The sequence below is a fragment of the Lampris incognitus genome, chromosome 1 (assembly GCF_029633865.1).
Source record: "Lampris incognitus isolate fLamInc1 chromosome 1, fLamInc1.hap2, whole genome shotgun sequence".
NCBI classification, from domain to species: domain Eukaryota; kingdom Metazoa; phylum Chordata; class Actinopteri; order Lampriformes; family Lampridae; genus Lampris; species Lampris incognitus.
The window spans coordinates 129575825-129592031 of NC_079211.1; the positions used below are offsets into that span (position 1 = coordinate 129575825).

General features: G+C 41.4%; 1 protein-coding gene across 1 annotated transcript in view; it reads left to right on the top strand.

Annotated features, from left to right (window-relative positions):
- Positions 1–635: 635 nt before the first annotated feature.
- The window catches only part of adgrd1 (adhesion G protein-coupled receptor D1), a 62769-nt gene continuing 47197 nt past the window's right edge, over positions 636–16207 (top strand). The window contains exons 1-12 of the mRNA XM_056289107.1: positions 636–773; positions 900–936; positions 1375–1491; positions 2599–2697; positions 3175–3297; positions 3470–3646; positions 6469–6726; positions 8070–8137; positions 9009–9173; positions 9451–9490; positions 11681–11824; positions 12203–12310. Of these exons, the coding sequence (XP_056145082.1) occupies positions 720–773; positions 900–936; positions 1375–1491; positions 2599–2697; positions 3175–3297; positions 3470–3646; positions 6469–6726; positions 8070–8137; positions 9009–9173; positions 9451–9490; positions 11681–11824; positions 12203–12310 (1390 nt within the window). The 5' untranslated portion in view covers positions 636–719. The remainder of the gene's footprint in view (positions 774–899; positions 937–1374; positions 1492–2598; positions 2698–3174; positions 3298–3469; positions 3647–6468; positions 6727–8069; positions 8138–9008; positions 9174–9450; positions 9491–11680; positions 11825–12202; positions 12311–16207) is intronic.

Sequence of the window (16207 nt, forward strand, 5' to 3'; positions counted from 1 at the left end):
GTTCCTTGACGGCACAGGGTGTTGTCCTGTCATTTATCCCACTCTCCAAATGAATCAGGAGATTTCATGTTTGCCCGTTTTTTGATTTGGTTTTTTGTTTGTTTGTTTTATAACCCGAGTCGCGTTTGGGCCATTAATGCGTAAAATCTGATCTCACTTACGAACGCGCGCAAATCCCAATTGCGCCCAAATAAATGGTGCCATTTACGCACGCCTTTTACGCCCCTCCTCAGATGGTCCAAAAATGACATCACGTTTTCAATTCCCACGTTCAATCGAACAACCCAATGCGATTTCAGCGAGAGTTTGTCCAACCCGTTGAAATATCAGGACACACAAGCAGCAGGACGGACAAACTTAAAATAAGTTAGACCAGCCAAAGTCAGGTTACTTCAGGGGAAGACGGATCACGTTCGCCTGAATGGGTGTGCATGTTGGACTTAAGTCCTGCAGCTTTTTCTGCGTGATGACAGAAGATTAAATTAATTGCTTTCTATTCTGTGGCTGTTTTTTATTTATTTATTTGTTGTTGGATTTTTATTTGTTCGGGTTTTTTGTTTGGTTTTTTTTTTTTTTTTTTTTTTGTTACTTGCCAAAAGGACTAATCAGGAGTATTTCAGTATCTCGGGAATTATGATTGACCCATCCTGGACTGATCTTCACTTGGGGATTTAACGTTTATTCTTTGCTGTTGGTAGATGTCGAACTGTTGAAGAGCAATGGAGCTTTCGTTTCAGATTCACATCTTAACAGCCTTTGTGTCATGTATTAAGGTAGGATCATATAGAAAATGTAACTTATGGCAAGGAGCCTCTACATACCCCAAACCTATTTTTCTAACAACACATAAATTGTTATTGCATTGCAGCCTGTAAGAATATATATAATTTTTTTTACAGGTTTATGGTCAAGTGGTACAACCTTACAAGCATCCAGGTATAATAAGATTAAGTAAATATAATGTTGTGCTCTTGGATGGTTGCTGTGACTGTTGAACTCCATTTTTACCCACGCTCTTGCAAGTTGCCCAGTTTCCACATTATAAGGAATTATATAACTGAATATATGTAACATATAACAAATTACATAACCTAGTAGGGCGAAGACATAATATCAGGTTTGCCAGTCCACAAGCGAGAAGGGGGAGGAGGAGGCATTGAATTAAATTATTTTGTTTATTGTTATACCCATGAATCCCGTATAAACAACAAGAAAAACGTTTTGGTTCGTTAGGAGTCATGATTTATCTTTTAATTCTAAAAAAGTCACTGTGTTGCCCTAAGGAAATAGTAACTTATGATAAGTAATGTGATTCAACTTGACCAGGGAAAAGTCCCCTTCAGATCCTTGCTAACCCGTGAGCTCTTCATTCAGGCCTGCAGGTGTTGGCCACAGCCTCACACTATTGGCCTCTGGACGCTGTTGAAGGGATCCATGACCTGTGGGACCTGATCGGAAACAGACCAGGTCACATTAACGGAAGTAATATAAGTATGTGTATATGCTCATTTGCTTGAGGACATATATATTAGGCCTATATATCAGCCCTTTCTATTCGCCATTTGCATGGTCTCCAACTGTTGTTCACCTCTCTGACCACTTCACAACCCTCCTCTAAATCCATATAGTACTTGTGTCTCGAGGAGACGCCATCTGCGAAGGTCACATTAGATCAGATTCAAAATCTAGGTAATTTACCTGTGTGTTACGCAGTTTATTGTGTGGTGACTGTAACGTGGCATTACGTGAAGTATCCCTTGATCTGCTGGTTAAAAAAGTAGGATTAAGCACTCAGGAAACTATCAGCACTGGAATATGTGACGCAGATCCTCCGCGTTGCGCATACATTACTTGAGGATGCCGCAATGTTGACTGTGTATAACATTTATCTGAAATTGACTGATAGAGTATATATTGAGTTTGCCGACATCTGAATAGCTGTACTTCATATAGTTATAAGCTTTCCGAGTGATGTGAATTTGAAAATGGACAAGGTACCTACTTACCCCTGTTTGTAGGACTTGTCAATAATTCAACATTATCGTTTATTGTCTTTCAGTAGTATTGTATTGGAATTAATTTTCAATATTGTGATATGTAATTTTGTTGTCTAAATTAATAATAATGAGAATCTATTACCTATAATTTCCTCACAAAATGATGTCTGAAATATTTGATGGAGTATTATTGGAAAACTAGTTTTGGTCTGATATTATACGTGGTGAACCTCGGTTGGCTATTTAGATGTGTTATTTCTGCACAAGCAACAGCAGATATTGTAATATATATCATTATCGTGTAAAATCCCCAGTGATCTTTTTGCGATTATAATATATTCCGTATCGCCCAATAGTGTTTGGAGTATTTCCTCTGGCGTTTGAGTTGGACCTTAGGAAATTCCTCAGGTGGAGGGGGAAATGAGCTCTGCTTCCTCGAGCACTGCCTCTGTGTACCGAGCTCAGCATCACTCTGTCTCATACCCGTGCACCACGTAACTCCCGTTGTCCAGTGTCTGTCTATCTCTGCAGTCTTGTGTTCTTCCATTTGGTGTCTTTACATGTTTGAATCACTATTTTTCTCCTGTGTCTGTTTGTCCAGCACTCAGAATCCACAACCACACTGTGCTCCCCTCCTCCCATAACTCTTCCTATGTGTATACCAATGACTCTGCCTACACTAACATTTCTGCAACAGTAGGTGAGGATCACCCCTACTCACTGAAATTCATTTGTGCACCATCACCCCTTATTTGTCCTCTCTTCTCTCTGTAGCACCACACAGCTCACTAATACTGACCTGAATGTGTCACGCTATATACCATTTATGAGTAGGTTTGCCTGTGAACCTTTTTGCGAGTCTTGCAAGTCTGCGGACATTTTACGCACAATGGTTCAGGCAGAAGAGTAGTAACACAGTCAAATGTTTAAGTAAACTATTTCATGTCCTCATAAGATGTCAAGAAAGCTGGGAAATCCCCAACCCCATCATTTGCAAATACCAGACTACTAGTTAAGTTTGGATGGATAATTAGCAAGTTTGGGGAACATCATTTACTGAATGATCAGAGTAACACTTTCTTTGTATGTTTGGAACTGAATAGATCTGCTGTCTAGAAGACATACTGTCTAACATTCATTCGGCAAAATAATCTCCCTGCCTTTTGATTTCCTGCAGACATAGTTGAAGGAATGGTCAACAAGGGTATCTTTCTGAATGGAGATAATGGTGGCACATTTCTTCACTTTGGAAGCTACCAGAACTCCTGCATTAGTGATCCTACTTTGTGCGGCCCTGAAGGTAAATGCCACCTTGGGACTACTGATGAATTATCATAAAAACAACTTATTGATCATACTGCCACCTGTACTGTATTTTTTTGTTGTTGCATGTAATCAACTAACAATTAAAGATAATGGCATTTTTAAACTCTGCTATTGATGCATACTTATTATTCTTGATTATTTCGTAGGGATCACATTCTCATTCTTTTGGAAAAACCAAGAGGCACAGTCCCGTTTTGCCTTTGCATCCGGGGGTAAAGTTATTTCCAATGGCTTCTCTGTGTATGCCAATCCCCATGGAGGATATGTGGAGTTTTACACGAGAGGCAACCACCAGAGATGGAAGACCAATATCAGCCTTCCAGGTACTGTGAATGAGTTTGCCATTATATTTCCCGATCACCATTTATTTGGCAGTACCTCAACATGTATTCACAAAGAATGCAGTTTGGTCTTACGGGATTTCTTAATTTTAGTAGTAAACTGCAAGTTACACAGTCACACTCATGCTTAAGTTCATTTAAATCTACACACTGTTACATAAAGAGTCCAGAATAAATCAATCATGAATCAGCCATTTTTTTCTCTTGCATAACATTTGATTTGGAATAAGTGTACAACAAGAAGTGGTTCAGTTTCATTTTCCATCTTGACTGAGATGCACTGATGTTGCCAGAGTTTGTGATTTGTATAAGAAAAGTTAAAAGTTAAATCAGTACTAAAGTCAGCATGTCACAGCATGAAGATTTATGTACGCTTTCAAAAACAAGTAATGTACACAACACAGTTATTCTAATAAAGTGAAAGATTTTATTTAATTTCATCTAAAATGAAGAAGATTAAAGAAATAAAACACTCTGAGGGGTATTTTAGAAGAATTATTTCTTTCCCAAGTTACTTTTGTGCATAATTTTGTTTTTGCAGTCGTGGCCAAGAGGCAAACTAATTCAAAGGGCAATTCTGATTTACATCATCAGTGAAAGAGTATCAGACATGATCTGTTGAAATTAGAAAACATAACAGTGACATTTGTCTTATTTTCTTCTTGGTGAGGAGAGTGAGAAAAAACTGTTGAAACTCAGAAAAGCAGACCTTAAGAGGCAATTCCAAACTGTGAATGGAGGCTATGAATGCTACACTGGTACATACAAACATCTCTTTAAACGAGTTACTGAAAGTGAGATTGGAGGCGTGTAAATGAGGGGTGGTCTGTAGCACATATGGTTTGTGTTTTAGCCAACTGCAAAGGCAAAGATGTGTTTTGGCACCGTTTCTCCACAGGCAGAGGTTTCAGACACTGAACGCATTCTCTCTTGGGTAGAGGGTTTTATTGTTGATTTACCACAGAGAAGCTGGAGGATGCAAGTCCTTCTTAAGAGGGATTTTGTTGTTGTTGTTGTTGTTGTTGTTGTTGTTGTTAACATTGTGTTGGTGCCAGAGCTGATGAGGGTGGATGTGATGACACTTTCTGCCCAGGGCATGTGGGGTAGATCTGGGTAGTTAAAAGAGAAAGGACAGATGAACTGTTAGAGACATACCAAAGTGTGATCTTAACACCACTCGGGAATAATTTGCTTTAAGTCATTGCAGATGTGACGACAGAAAATACTTTACTTACCTTACTAATAATAATTAGTTTGACTTGTTTTTTTTGATGATTTTAATAATCTTTCCTTCCCCTGTCCCTTGTTTTAATTTGCTTTACACCAGAATAAAATGTTGGCATTTTACATTTATGCAAACCACAGATACGTTAAAATCTCGACGTTTCTGAACCAAACATACATTTCAAATCAACATTCAATATTCAATCAATATTCCAATTTATAGCCAATGTACGAGGAGACTTCGTCCACGTCACGTGGCCGTCAAGTTTCTGACTGTCTTATTCTCAGTGGACAAGGCAATATTTTATGATAGTTTGGTATTAAAATGCGTTTTGATAACATTTCTAGTGATAAATTTGCATTTTATTTTCATAATATTCGTTCAGTGAATGTATAGTGTAGGGTGCACGAATAAGTAGCCATGTTAGCCCTTGGCTACCGGGTCTGACCCTTTACTCGACTGGTTAACGTTGTCGCTCGCGGTGCAGAAAATCCGAGTTCGCGTCCCGCTTGTGGCGGTTCCCGGGCTGCTCCCCTGGGTTCGCTGCAATATAATCTTTAGTTTGTTAGCTATCCCGAAAAGTCTTTCGAGTCTCGCCAGAAAATTGTTGGAATGCAACGTTGAACACAACCTCAAAACGTGTTTTTACGTGTTTACTTGCTAAAAGATCCTAAATAAATCAACATTTGTATTTTTTTAATAAACCAGCTAAATGCAATGTAATTTAGGTTTCAGCTCCGGCAAATCTTACAGCCCTTGGCTAACGCGTCGGATTCTTTAGTTGACAGGTTAACGTTGTCGCCAATGGTGCGGGAGAGCCCGGGTCGCGTCCCGGCTATGGCGGTTCCCGAGCTGCCCCCAGAATTTGCTGCAATATATCTTCTTCTTTTTTACGATTCTATTTACAACGTTATTTTGCAAACCGGAAAAACGACAACTATGATGCTGATTTGTATCAAGCTTTATGTATAGTGCGGCTCAGGGGAATTATACTTTATATTAGTGTCCTTCCTACAATTCGAAGTGGGAGGAATGGCTTGATCCCCCCACACGCTATGCCTCCTGGTGAAACTCCTCACTGTCAGGAAAGAAGCGGCTGGCGACTCCACATGTCACGTGGTAGTCTGCAGCCCTCCCCCGATCGGCAGAGGGGGTGGAGCAGCGACCGGGAAGAGCTCGGAAGAGTAGGGTAATTAGCCGAATACAATTGGGGGGAAATAAAAAATAAATGTTATCAAAACGCATTTTAATGCCGAAACTATCTTAAAATATTTCCTTGTCCACTAAGAATAAAAGGAATGTCAGTCTTTTTTTTATTTTCGCAGACAGAAACGACGGTCACGTGACGTGGACGCAGGCTCCACCAACATTGGCTATAAATTCAAATGTTGATTTGAAATGTATTTTTGGTTTAGAAAAGTCGGGATTTCAACGTATCTGTGGTTTGTAGAAACGTAAAATTATGGCGACTGGGTTGTTTATCTATCCTTGCTTTAGCATCTGTTAGTTCTCAGTGACGTTATAAATAGCTACGTAAATGTCTTGAATACTATTGTTATTCCTATGTTTGCTTGTCCAGGCCCTTTCTGGACCCATGTTCTCTTCACATGGACACTCAGTGATGGTCTGAAGGTCTTCATCAATGGGACCTTCTGCACCGCGGACCCCACCGGCAGCGTCTCTAAGAACTATGGCGACCCCTACCCTGACCTCGTTATTGGAACCGGCAACGACAAGGCGTACGGCCACTACGTCACCGGGGCATTTGACGAGTTTGTCATCTGGGAGAGGGCTCTTTTACCCCAGGACATCTTGTTGTACTACAACGCCGCCATAGGTGGGACATCACTTATCGCCGAAAGCATTTCCCCTCATTTTATAGTGAAATGCCTGTTAGGATGGTTCTGTCCCTGAGGAGATAGGACTTAAAAAGCGATTTCCGTCCTCCGTACTGCAGCACATTCCATCCACGACACTCATGCATGACAGCAAGACATTAAACTGTATGACTAGACCCCCTTCCTAGCACCATCTCGCATACCTCTTGCACAAAACATTTTCATGACTTTCTGTCATATAACTGTCAGTGTCTCACATTCTTCTGCCTTATAAGTATTTATTAGAGTGCATGGACTTGTCCATCTGCGGGGGGGGGGCATCATTTTTATTTAAAATGACAGTGTACTATCACAGTAGTTTTGTAAGGACAAAGGCTTGCGTACCTTGAATGGTATTAGAGTACCATAAAAGCACTTTAAAAAAAATCCACGTGTACATTCAGTGGCTTTTAGAAAACAACCATCTGTTACTGTATATCATCATGTGAAGGTCCAAAAGAGACACCATTTGTTATTGGTAGTCAATGAAACATTATTCATAGCCAAGTTGAATTTGCATTTTCTAATAGAAAAGAATGAATGGGTTTGCTTTTTTTCTGTTTGTGAGACATATCAATAAGACCGTGGGCTCTGTCCTCACTGTTTGTCTGCTGATTATCTGACCTTACAACTGTATACTGACTGAGCTTCACCTGGTTATGATGTATGTAAGATTTAAAAAAAAATACTGCCTTAAGTTTTCCCTTTAAGTTATTACCCTGAGTAAAATATTTCATTAGTTATCACTAGATACAACAATTGAGACAGTTGTGGTTACAGAAAATGTTTATACTTCTTCAGAGCACACCTATGAAATACAGCATCAGTTCAAAGGAAAAACAGTGTGTTTGTTAAGAGTAATGCCTTTGTATATACATACTTATATGGCTTTTGCTATTCAGGCTGAGGTGATATTTTCATAAAATGACAGCAAAGACATGAGGTGTCCAGTACGTCATACCCTTGTGTGGTAGCTCTGGCTAAATATATGGTTTATTATCAAAGTTTTATGGAGGTAATAATGTATCTCCTTTCATAATTGGGCACGGTCCAGCCATCATAAACTATTAAAAATTAATGCTGAAGAAATCCAGCCCAGCCAGGTTCAACAAAGCTTCTCAGAAGCAGCAGTTCGCTCATAAATATGAAGCAAGGTAATCCAGCAAAACAGTGACCAAGTCCAAGAGTTTAATCCAAAGGCTCCTATTCTTATAACAGGTGAAACAGAACAGAAATTCAGCTATGCTACAAGGCACTATTGTGGTTCCTGTTTTCAAAGAGTCCTTTTTATTGTCCTCTCTAGGTCAAGCTATGGTTTCTCCCACAACACCAAGTGTACCTCAAGAAGTGATTATTACAACACCAACACTTGTGAGTTGATTCATCCTGACTCATTACCTCTGAAGGGACTGCTGTGAATTGCTATGAATGAGCTGAATGAATGGAGTGGTGTGAGGTCATCAGTGTGCACTGCACATGAAAAGATGCTTCAGAAACAGGATGCAGTTATCGTCATAAGGATTGTGTTTGTGAACTGCACATATGTCTATACAATTTGTTATCATTTGAAATCATATGGTACAGTATGATACAGTTTGTTATGTAATGGTACAGTGCGGTATGTTACAGTGCAGTGTGGTATGGTACAGCATGGTATGGCATGGTACAGTGAGATTTGGTATGATATGGTATGGTACGGTATGGTATGGTATGGTGTGGTGTGGTATGGTACAGTATGATACGGTATGGTATGGTGCGTTATGATATGGTATGGTATGGGGTGATACAAGGGTTTTGAATCAATTCTTTAGAATCAAAAGACCGAGTAGATTTCAGGAAATGAAGAGGAGGCTTTCTGCTTGGAAACACTGTAAATACAAACAAGTCAATTTTTATTGAGCCATTGTTTTCTTTGAATGTTGTGGAACTGGAAAAAGGGATATTGATAGCACATGTGAATGCACTTCTCTTTATTAAAAGGGCTGTTGTGGAGGTAGAAGAAGAAGAAATAAAAAAGAGAAAGTAGAGACATCTGCATAACACTAAACAAAATGGCTGCCTGTAGGGCACAACCCAAAGAGAACAACAATCTGAAGGACTTTAAGTCACATCCAGAGAGTGTTCCTCCAACCTCAAGTTAAAAGTCGCATGAAACATCCATTGTACATTGGCCTCGTTATGTTCTTGGAAACTATGTCCCGATAATGAAGTTTGTTTGATGGCTGATGTCTTGTGTCTTCAGGGAGCCACCGAGGTGAGTCCCCCTGTCATCAGCAGTGAGCCAGATGAGCTCCACAGTTCTCCGGACCCTGTGGAGTCCATGCCCATTTTGGGCTTCTTAGAGGCGCTGCCACGGAACCTGCCCAACCGAACTATTCCCTATAACACCGCCAACAACTTCACACAGGTACTTGGAGCACATACACATTCAAATGCACATACACTTGTTATCTCTCTCTCTCTCTCTCTCTCTCTCTCTCTCTCTCTCTCTCTCTCTCTCTCTCTCTCTCTCTCTCTCTCTCTCTCTCTCTCTCTCTCTCTCTCTCTCTCTCTCACACACACACACACCACACCTACATGCACAAGTGTACATACACATTCAATATGAATTCACGCAGAGACACTATGCCCACTTGTGCATGTGTCATGTAATAGTTCCATGGTGTCTGTTGTCTCCTTCTCAGACTTTCCTCAAAAGTGTTGAAGAAGTGCTGTCATCTCCAGCGGTGCCAGAGGTACTGAAGTTCCTGTTGTATGATGTTGGTAGTGTAATGCAATGTAATGTAATGTAATTTAACGTTACGTAACATAACATGGACCATTTGGTGGACACATTAGTCCAAAGTTTCCTTCCAGTACCATGAGTAGAAGGGACTTGCCTCAATAGGGATCAAACACTGGCAATATTAGTGTTACGCTCGACTGATTTAACCATACAAGACCACAACTGGATAAGGAATCCGGGGTTATAGAGAAGTTTTTTTTTTTTTTAGAAAATGACATATAACACAATACTACTGCTTTATTCATATACAAATGGCATATCCATGTTGTTTGTCAAATCCCTTTCACATGCAAACGTGGTATAGCCTGAAGAAAGAAATTTCAAGGGAATGTGTGGTTACAGTGCAGTGTGCGTTCAGAACAAGTACGCTTGTTCTCATGTGAGCAAGCTGAAACAGATGTTCACAGTGCATGAGAGCGCTGGACTTGGACAGTCATTAGTGTGTTTGATAAAGTCCCCTGTGATTACCTTCTCTGTTCATATTCACATTCACATTCAGGATCTCTCACGATCTAAGCCAGCACGATCTAAGCCATTCCATGAGACAAAAGAAATGTAGGACTTGATTATAATGACATTCCAGTCTTGCACTTTACATTGTGAAAGCAAGACACTCCTTGGCTCAGATTTATCAGACTCAAATCTTTTTTTTTTTACAAGGTTTCTCCCCAGTTGTACTTGGCCAATTATCCTATTTTCCAAGCCGTCCCGGTCGCTGCTCCACCCCCTTTGCCGATCCGGGTAGGGCTGCAGACTACCACATGCCTCCTCTGATACATGTGGAGTCACCAGCTGCTTCTTTTCACCTGACAGTGAGGAGTTTCGCCAGGGGGACGTAGCATGTGGGAGGATCACACTATTCCCCCCAGTTCCCCTCCCCCCCAAACAGGTGCCCCGACCGAAGAAAGGAGGCACTAGTGTAGCAACCAGGACACATCCCCACATCCGGCTTCCCACCCACAGACATGGCCAATTGTGTCTGTAGGGAAGCCTGACCAAGCCGGAGGCAACACGGGGATTCGAACAGGCGATCCTCATGTTGGTAGGCAACAGAATAGACCGCTACACTACCGGGACAGTCAATCATTTTTTAAATATTGTTTGGAACTATAATTGACAATGTTATTGTGTTACAAGTACTAGAAAACTGACAAAGGTTATATGTAAAAAGGCAGCCTAGTGCACTAGTATTAAAACTGAAAATGTCTCTTTTTTTCATCCATTGAAATCACAATTTACACATTCCACTAACTCACAGAAATCCATTTACAATTTCAGATTTAAGTATGCATTTTCGAATTTTGTACACGTGCACCAATCTGAGTATACATTTACAGACTGAGATACAGTTTTCCATACACATTCACATTCACAAACTGAAACACATGCACAAGTCTGAGTACACGTTTGCAAGTAAGGTCACACTTTAAATTCAGGACATACATTACACAGAAATAAGTGAGTAACTTTTGAGTAAAGTAGCTGTAATTGAACTATCAAGAGTGGTAATCACTGAGTAATATATGGAATAAAGTCAGCGCTTTTGTCTATCTCTAGGTTGTTTCTATGTCATTATGATGTGCTGTTAAATAAAAACTACATCAAACACTGTATGGGGTAAATTCACAAATTACATTGTACCAAACATGTATTTTGAATCCCTTGTGTCTCGGGGATGAATAGTAGTTATCTGTAAAACTTGAGTAGATGGTGAATATTGAATGGTGCTATCTTTATTATGGTTATGTTAGCCAGCAGTTCATCCAATATTCACGTTATATTCAGGTTTAGCAGCTAATTACTATTCATCGATTCAAAATACTTGTGTTTGGTACAATGTGATTTGTGAATTTATCTAGTACAAGCGTTGGATGTAGATTATATCCAAAAGCCCATCATAACGACGAGGAAACAAACTAAGAGAAATACTCCAATTTTGCTCATATATTACTCAGTAATCACCACTCATCACAGTTTAAATACATCTATTTCTTGGTTATTTCTGTGTGATGAATGGCCTGTAATTTGAAATGTTACTACAAGTAATATTAAGTCAGCGTATTGACTCCATAGCAATATAGGAATTCTGAATGTTGAACACGGTGATAAATTATTTCCTCGAATTTTCTGATGGATTGTTGCTAAGCAGTATTCCACCCCTGTGGTGAGCGGTCTAATTGAGACAGTGGACAGAGTGATGGAACACATGGTGACCAATCTGGAGCCCAGGCCAACCTCTCTCATCTCCCTGGATGGAACGTCTTTTGTTGCAGGTCAGTAACGGTGTCAGCTCTCCATAAAGCAGCCCTGCTGCAGTTTGGGTGTTGGGAAGACACGGTTAGGAAAGGCATATGGAACGGCAGGCTGACCTCATGTGTTTTCATATTCAAATACAACACAGAGTAAATGGGATCAGTTGAGCCTGCATCAGCCCACCCTCCTCTCCTAGGTGTGGATTTGTTTGTGAAAAAAAAACAAACAAACAATATTTTGTTTGCCAGTAGCCAAACTTGCTTGTGTCGTTCTCCCAAGGGTTGTATCACATCTTTTGATCCACCCATGAAAAAGCAGATAGCTTTTTTGCCCTGACTCCAAGATTCCCCTCGGTGTTGGACTCAATGGTTCTCTTTTTTCAACCTCTGACCCCACAGATTATTCCCTGATGAAATTCCCGCAGAACTACAACCTGCCACACTACCGTTTCCCGACACAGGGCAAGAACTACATCTCAGTGCCTGGGGAGGCTTTCACCATGGAGTGTGAGTGCCATTAAGCTGAAATCAGTTTCACTGTTTCTGCACAACTGTTACATACAACATTTGCTGTAAATGGCCTGTTCTATTTAATTCTTCATTACCACCAGAGACAGTACGCAATACCTGGATATGCATCATGCAAAAGGGCAGGAGGTCGAGACATCAGAATCATGTTTATCGACCATGTAGGTTGGCACAAACATGGAATTTGACTCTGGTTTCGTGGCTCTCTCAGTGTACTTTAACATAGAATAGTAACACTACAACCCATAAATCTTCAGATACATACACAAGGATTGACTATATACAGGAAAAATAAGAGGTGATAAGGTACAATGGTGCAGAGAATATATTGGAAATACAGAAATAGATGTTAGCAAGTTAATCACATATACATGCATGATATCGATGGACATGACAGAGTGTACCAGTATACGTACAATGTATACTGGTACACAGTATACGTATGGTATACAAAATGGTTGGATTTATTGACAGTGTTAAGCCTTCATTTGAATGACAGCCCATGGAAAGAAACTGTTTTTATAGTATAATAATTATAATAATAATAAATCAATCTTATATAGTGCTTTTCTAACACTCAAAGTTGCTTTGCAATAAACAGGGTGAAACAAGACAACAGATAAACATAGCACAAACATACAGAGGTGGATGGGAAAGGGGGGGGGGGCTACGAGAGGGAGAAGCGGCAGCCACATGACACCAGCAGTACTCTCCAACTTAAACAGATACAAAAGGGCAAGAAAAAAAAACAGCACTGTAGACGTAGATTTTCTGTAGGGGTTTACTCCTGTAGTCTATTCCTCTCCTGAGGCAATGGCAATATTTAACCCATAGCTGGGGGCTGGTTCGTGGGCATCAGGGAATATCCACACACCGGTGGGCCTGCGTACTGCACGTCTAGGGGCCAGACCTCCTCCGAATCTCTTGTAGTTCAGCCAGGGTGGGTCCAAGCTGTACCCAGTTACCATGTGTCGCCACGAGGAGGCACTACACAGGGCTTGCTGTTGGAGAGGCTATGTACTGGCAGGGAGAGACTTACGTGCTTGGCTCTCCTGTTCACATTTCTGCTAGCCAGCGGTGAAGGTTGAGAGTGAGACGTGACAGGCACAGAACACTACACCAACACACTAGACGCTTCACAACAACCCCACTTCTTACAGAAGAATGTCAAACACATATCTGGTTGTTTTGCAGTACAGTTCTCTGTAGAACCTGCCAGAAGGGAGGAGTTGGAACAGGCTATGACATAATACCAACAAAGGCACACGTGTGAGCTGGGTGATGCAAGCAAGCCAATAAAGGGGCCTGACACCCATTAGTTGTCTTCTTTTCATCATCTCGCTTAAATACGCAGGTTGTGTATGTTGTTAGCATTAGCTAGCTAGCATCAGGGCTTTATCACCTATGCCAGTAGCCTCGTAACCTATTGACTGGAGCTAAATTCCATCCTCCAGAGACTGCACTGCAGGCTCATCTCCACCGGAGTTTTGCCAAAACTCCTACTACAAAGCATTGGACTTTTCCAGATAAGTAGCCACCTTTATTTCCCTGGCAGGCGTGCCTTGCAACCCACTTAGCACCTCTGCTCATTGCAGGTGAATTACTATTGTGTGCTGTATTGGCTATTGGTTTTTGTAGTTGATCGTCACATTGAGGTGTTTTCACCTCGTTATGACAACTTTAGATTTGTAGCTGCAAGTATCTCACTTTACCTACATAACTAGCCTCATGGTGGTATGGGTGTTAATTTAATTGGATTTGTAGCTGAGTGTATCTCACTCTACCGCTACATCACTCCCCTTACAGTGATATAGGTGCTGGATTAATTAGATTTGTAGCTGAGTGTTTCTCGTTCTACTGCTACATCGCTAGTCTTACGTCATTATAGGAGCTGGTTTAGGACAGAATTCTGTCCTGAAGTCGATTATGCTCTTCGTTTGTAACTCCTGCTTGGTCCCTCTCAACCAAGAGGATGGCCATGATAGATGTCCATTGTGCCTTGGCAGTGAACACCTAAGGCAGGCACTGACAGATAATGCTTGTACTAATCCACATGCCGTTAACAGAGAGGACCACAAGGTTGACCCAGTCTGACAGTAGCATTGCTGAGGCTGGCTTACCTCCTTCAGGAATTCAGTCCCCCTTCAGGTTCTAAGTGTCACAGGCACACACAGGGTGATGCCTCCCACACTAAGAAGAAAGGAAAGTGTGATGAACCTTTGGCTCTTAAAGTGGACATTAGCCTCTGAGTTTGCCCAAATTGATGCCCTTCTTCTTAATTTACAGCCTGGTGGCCCCTCTGCTACTACTGTCACTGTTCTTTCAGAGCAGCCACTCCAGGCCTATGATGAGAGTGATGGCCTAGCTACTTTATTCTCTGTTGCTAGTCAACATGATGACTATTGCAGCCTCAGGGAATCCTTTTACTAATAAGGAAGCAGTAGAACAGGAGAAACTGGAGAGGGAGTCCCCCCTCCCCTCGGTGACAGGTTCTCATGGGTCAGGAGCAAATTCCCTGAAGGATGCTGAGGCTGGTCATTTTGCAGTTAAGCAAGCCATTCAATTGGTTTGGTGTGTATGCCGCCCCTGTAGAGGCTGCTCCCTCTTGCCTTTTTCAAGCGCATTCCACAACCATTTGCCTTCAAGGTTTCACCCTCTGTCCCATACACTGATGAACTTCAAAGGTGCTAGCCAGACTCCAAGGCGTTCCTCCACCTACCGAGTGACTGCAGGGCTTTGGCTACAATGAACGCCGCCGCCCATTATGGTCTAGACCAGTGTTTCTCAACCGGGGGTCCGCGGACCCCTAGTGGTCCGTGGTGTAATTGCAAGGGGTCCGTGAAAATAAAATATCTTTAAAAAAGAGATCCTATGACATTTATAGAAATAGGATTATTTTACTCAAATGTGACTGAGATCTTTATCTACCTAAACTATAAAGGGTAACAGGACTTTTTACATCTGTTTCACAAGTGTAATTTATTGTATTTTAATAAGAGATCTCGCTCCCGTTTGCATTGTTAAAAGTTACTGCATAAAAATTCTGTTGTTACATATATCTGAAAGTTACTGAATACATATTCTGTTTTGTTACATATATCTGAAAGTTACTGCATAAGAATTCTGTTTTGTTAACTATATCTAAGTTACAACTGAAAGTTCTTATTTTTGCCCCAAAGAGTGAATAAATGCTATAATGCAATTTAAAATGCAGTTTCTACTGTTTCTATCAAATTGCAACCCCCCTCCCCCAAGATCAGGTGGAGGGGTCCTCAGGGTAGATCAAAAATACACAGGGGGTCCAGGACCCCAAAAAGGTTGAGAACCACTGGTCTAGACAAATTGCCTGCCATTGATGCCTCCATTGCTTCTCTGATAGTATCTCTGGATGAAGCCCTTAGACAGGATGCTCATTGTCCATGCCTGCAGTGTAGAATCAATGATGACCTCCTTACCAAGAGCTATGATATAGCAGCTCAGATGGGACATATTGGAAACTCTCTTTCCCACTTTGTTCTAGCTCTATCACAGACTCTCCAGACTGCTGGAGTTGATGCCTTGACACAGAGCCTGAGTGATGCTGCTTCACTCAAGGTGTTTGCTTTCGTGACCAGAGAGCCTGGCAGACTGATATTCACTTTAACCTTGGCCCGGCACCAAGTGTGGCTTGTCCAGTCCCTCTTGGCAGAGGGGTGCAGGAAGACAACGCTTCACACGCTGCATTCCAAGCCAGTTTGGGCCTGCACCCCAACAGGCCTTGGAGTACAGTGTGTAAGTGAACAAAGTCAGGCAACAGACTTACACTGGGCACCTCGACTAAACAAAGACACACCAGCACTCTTTGCCCTGCAGCCAGCACTCAGAGTCCCTCGAGAG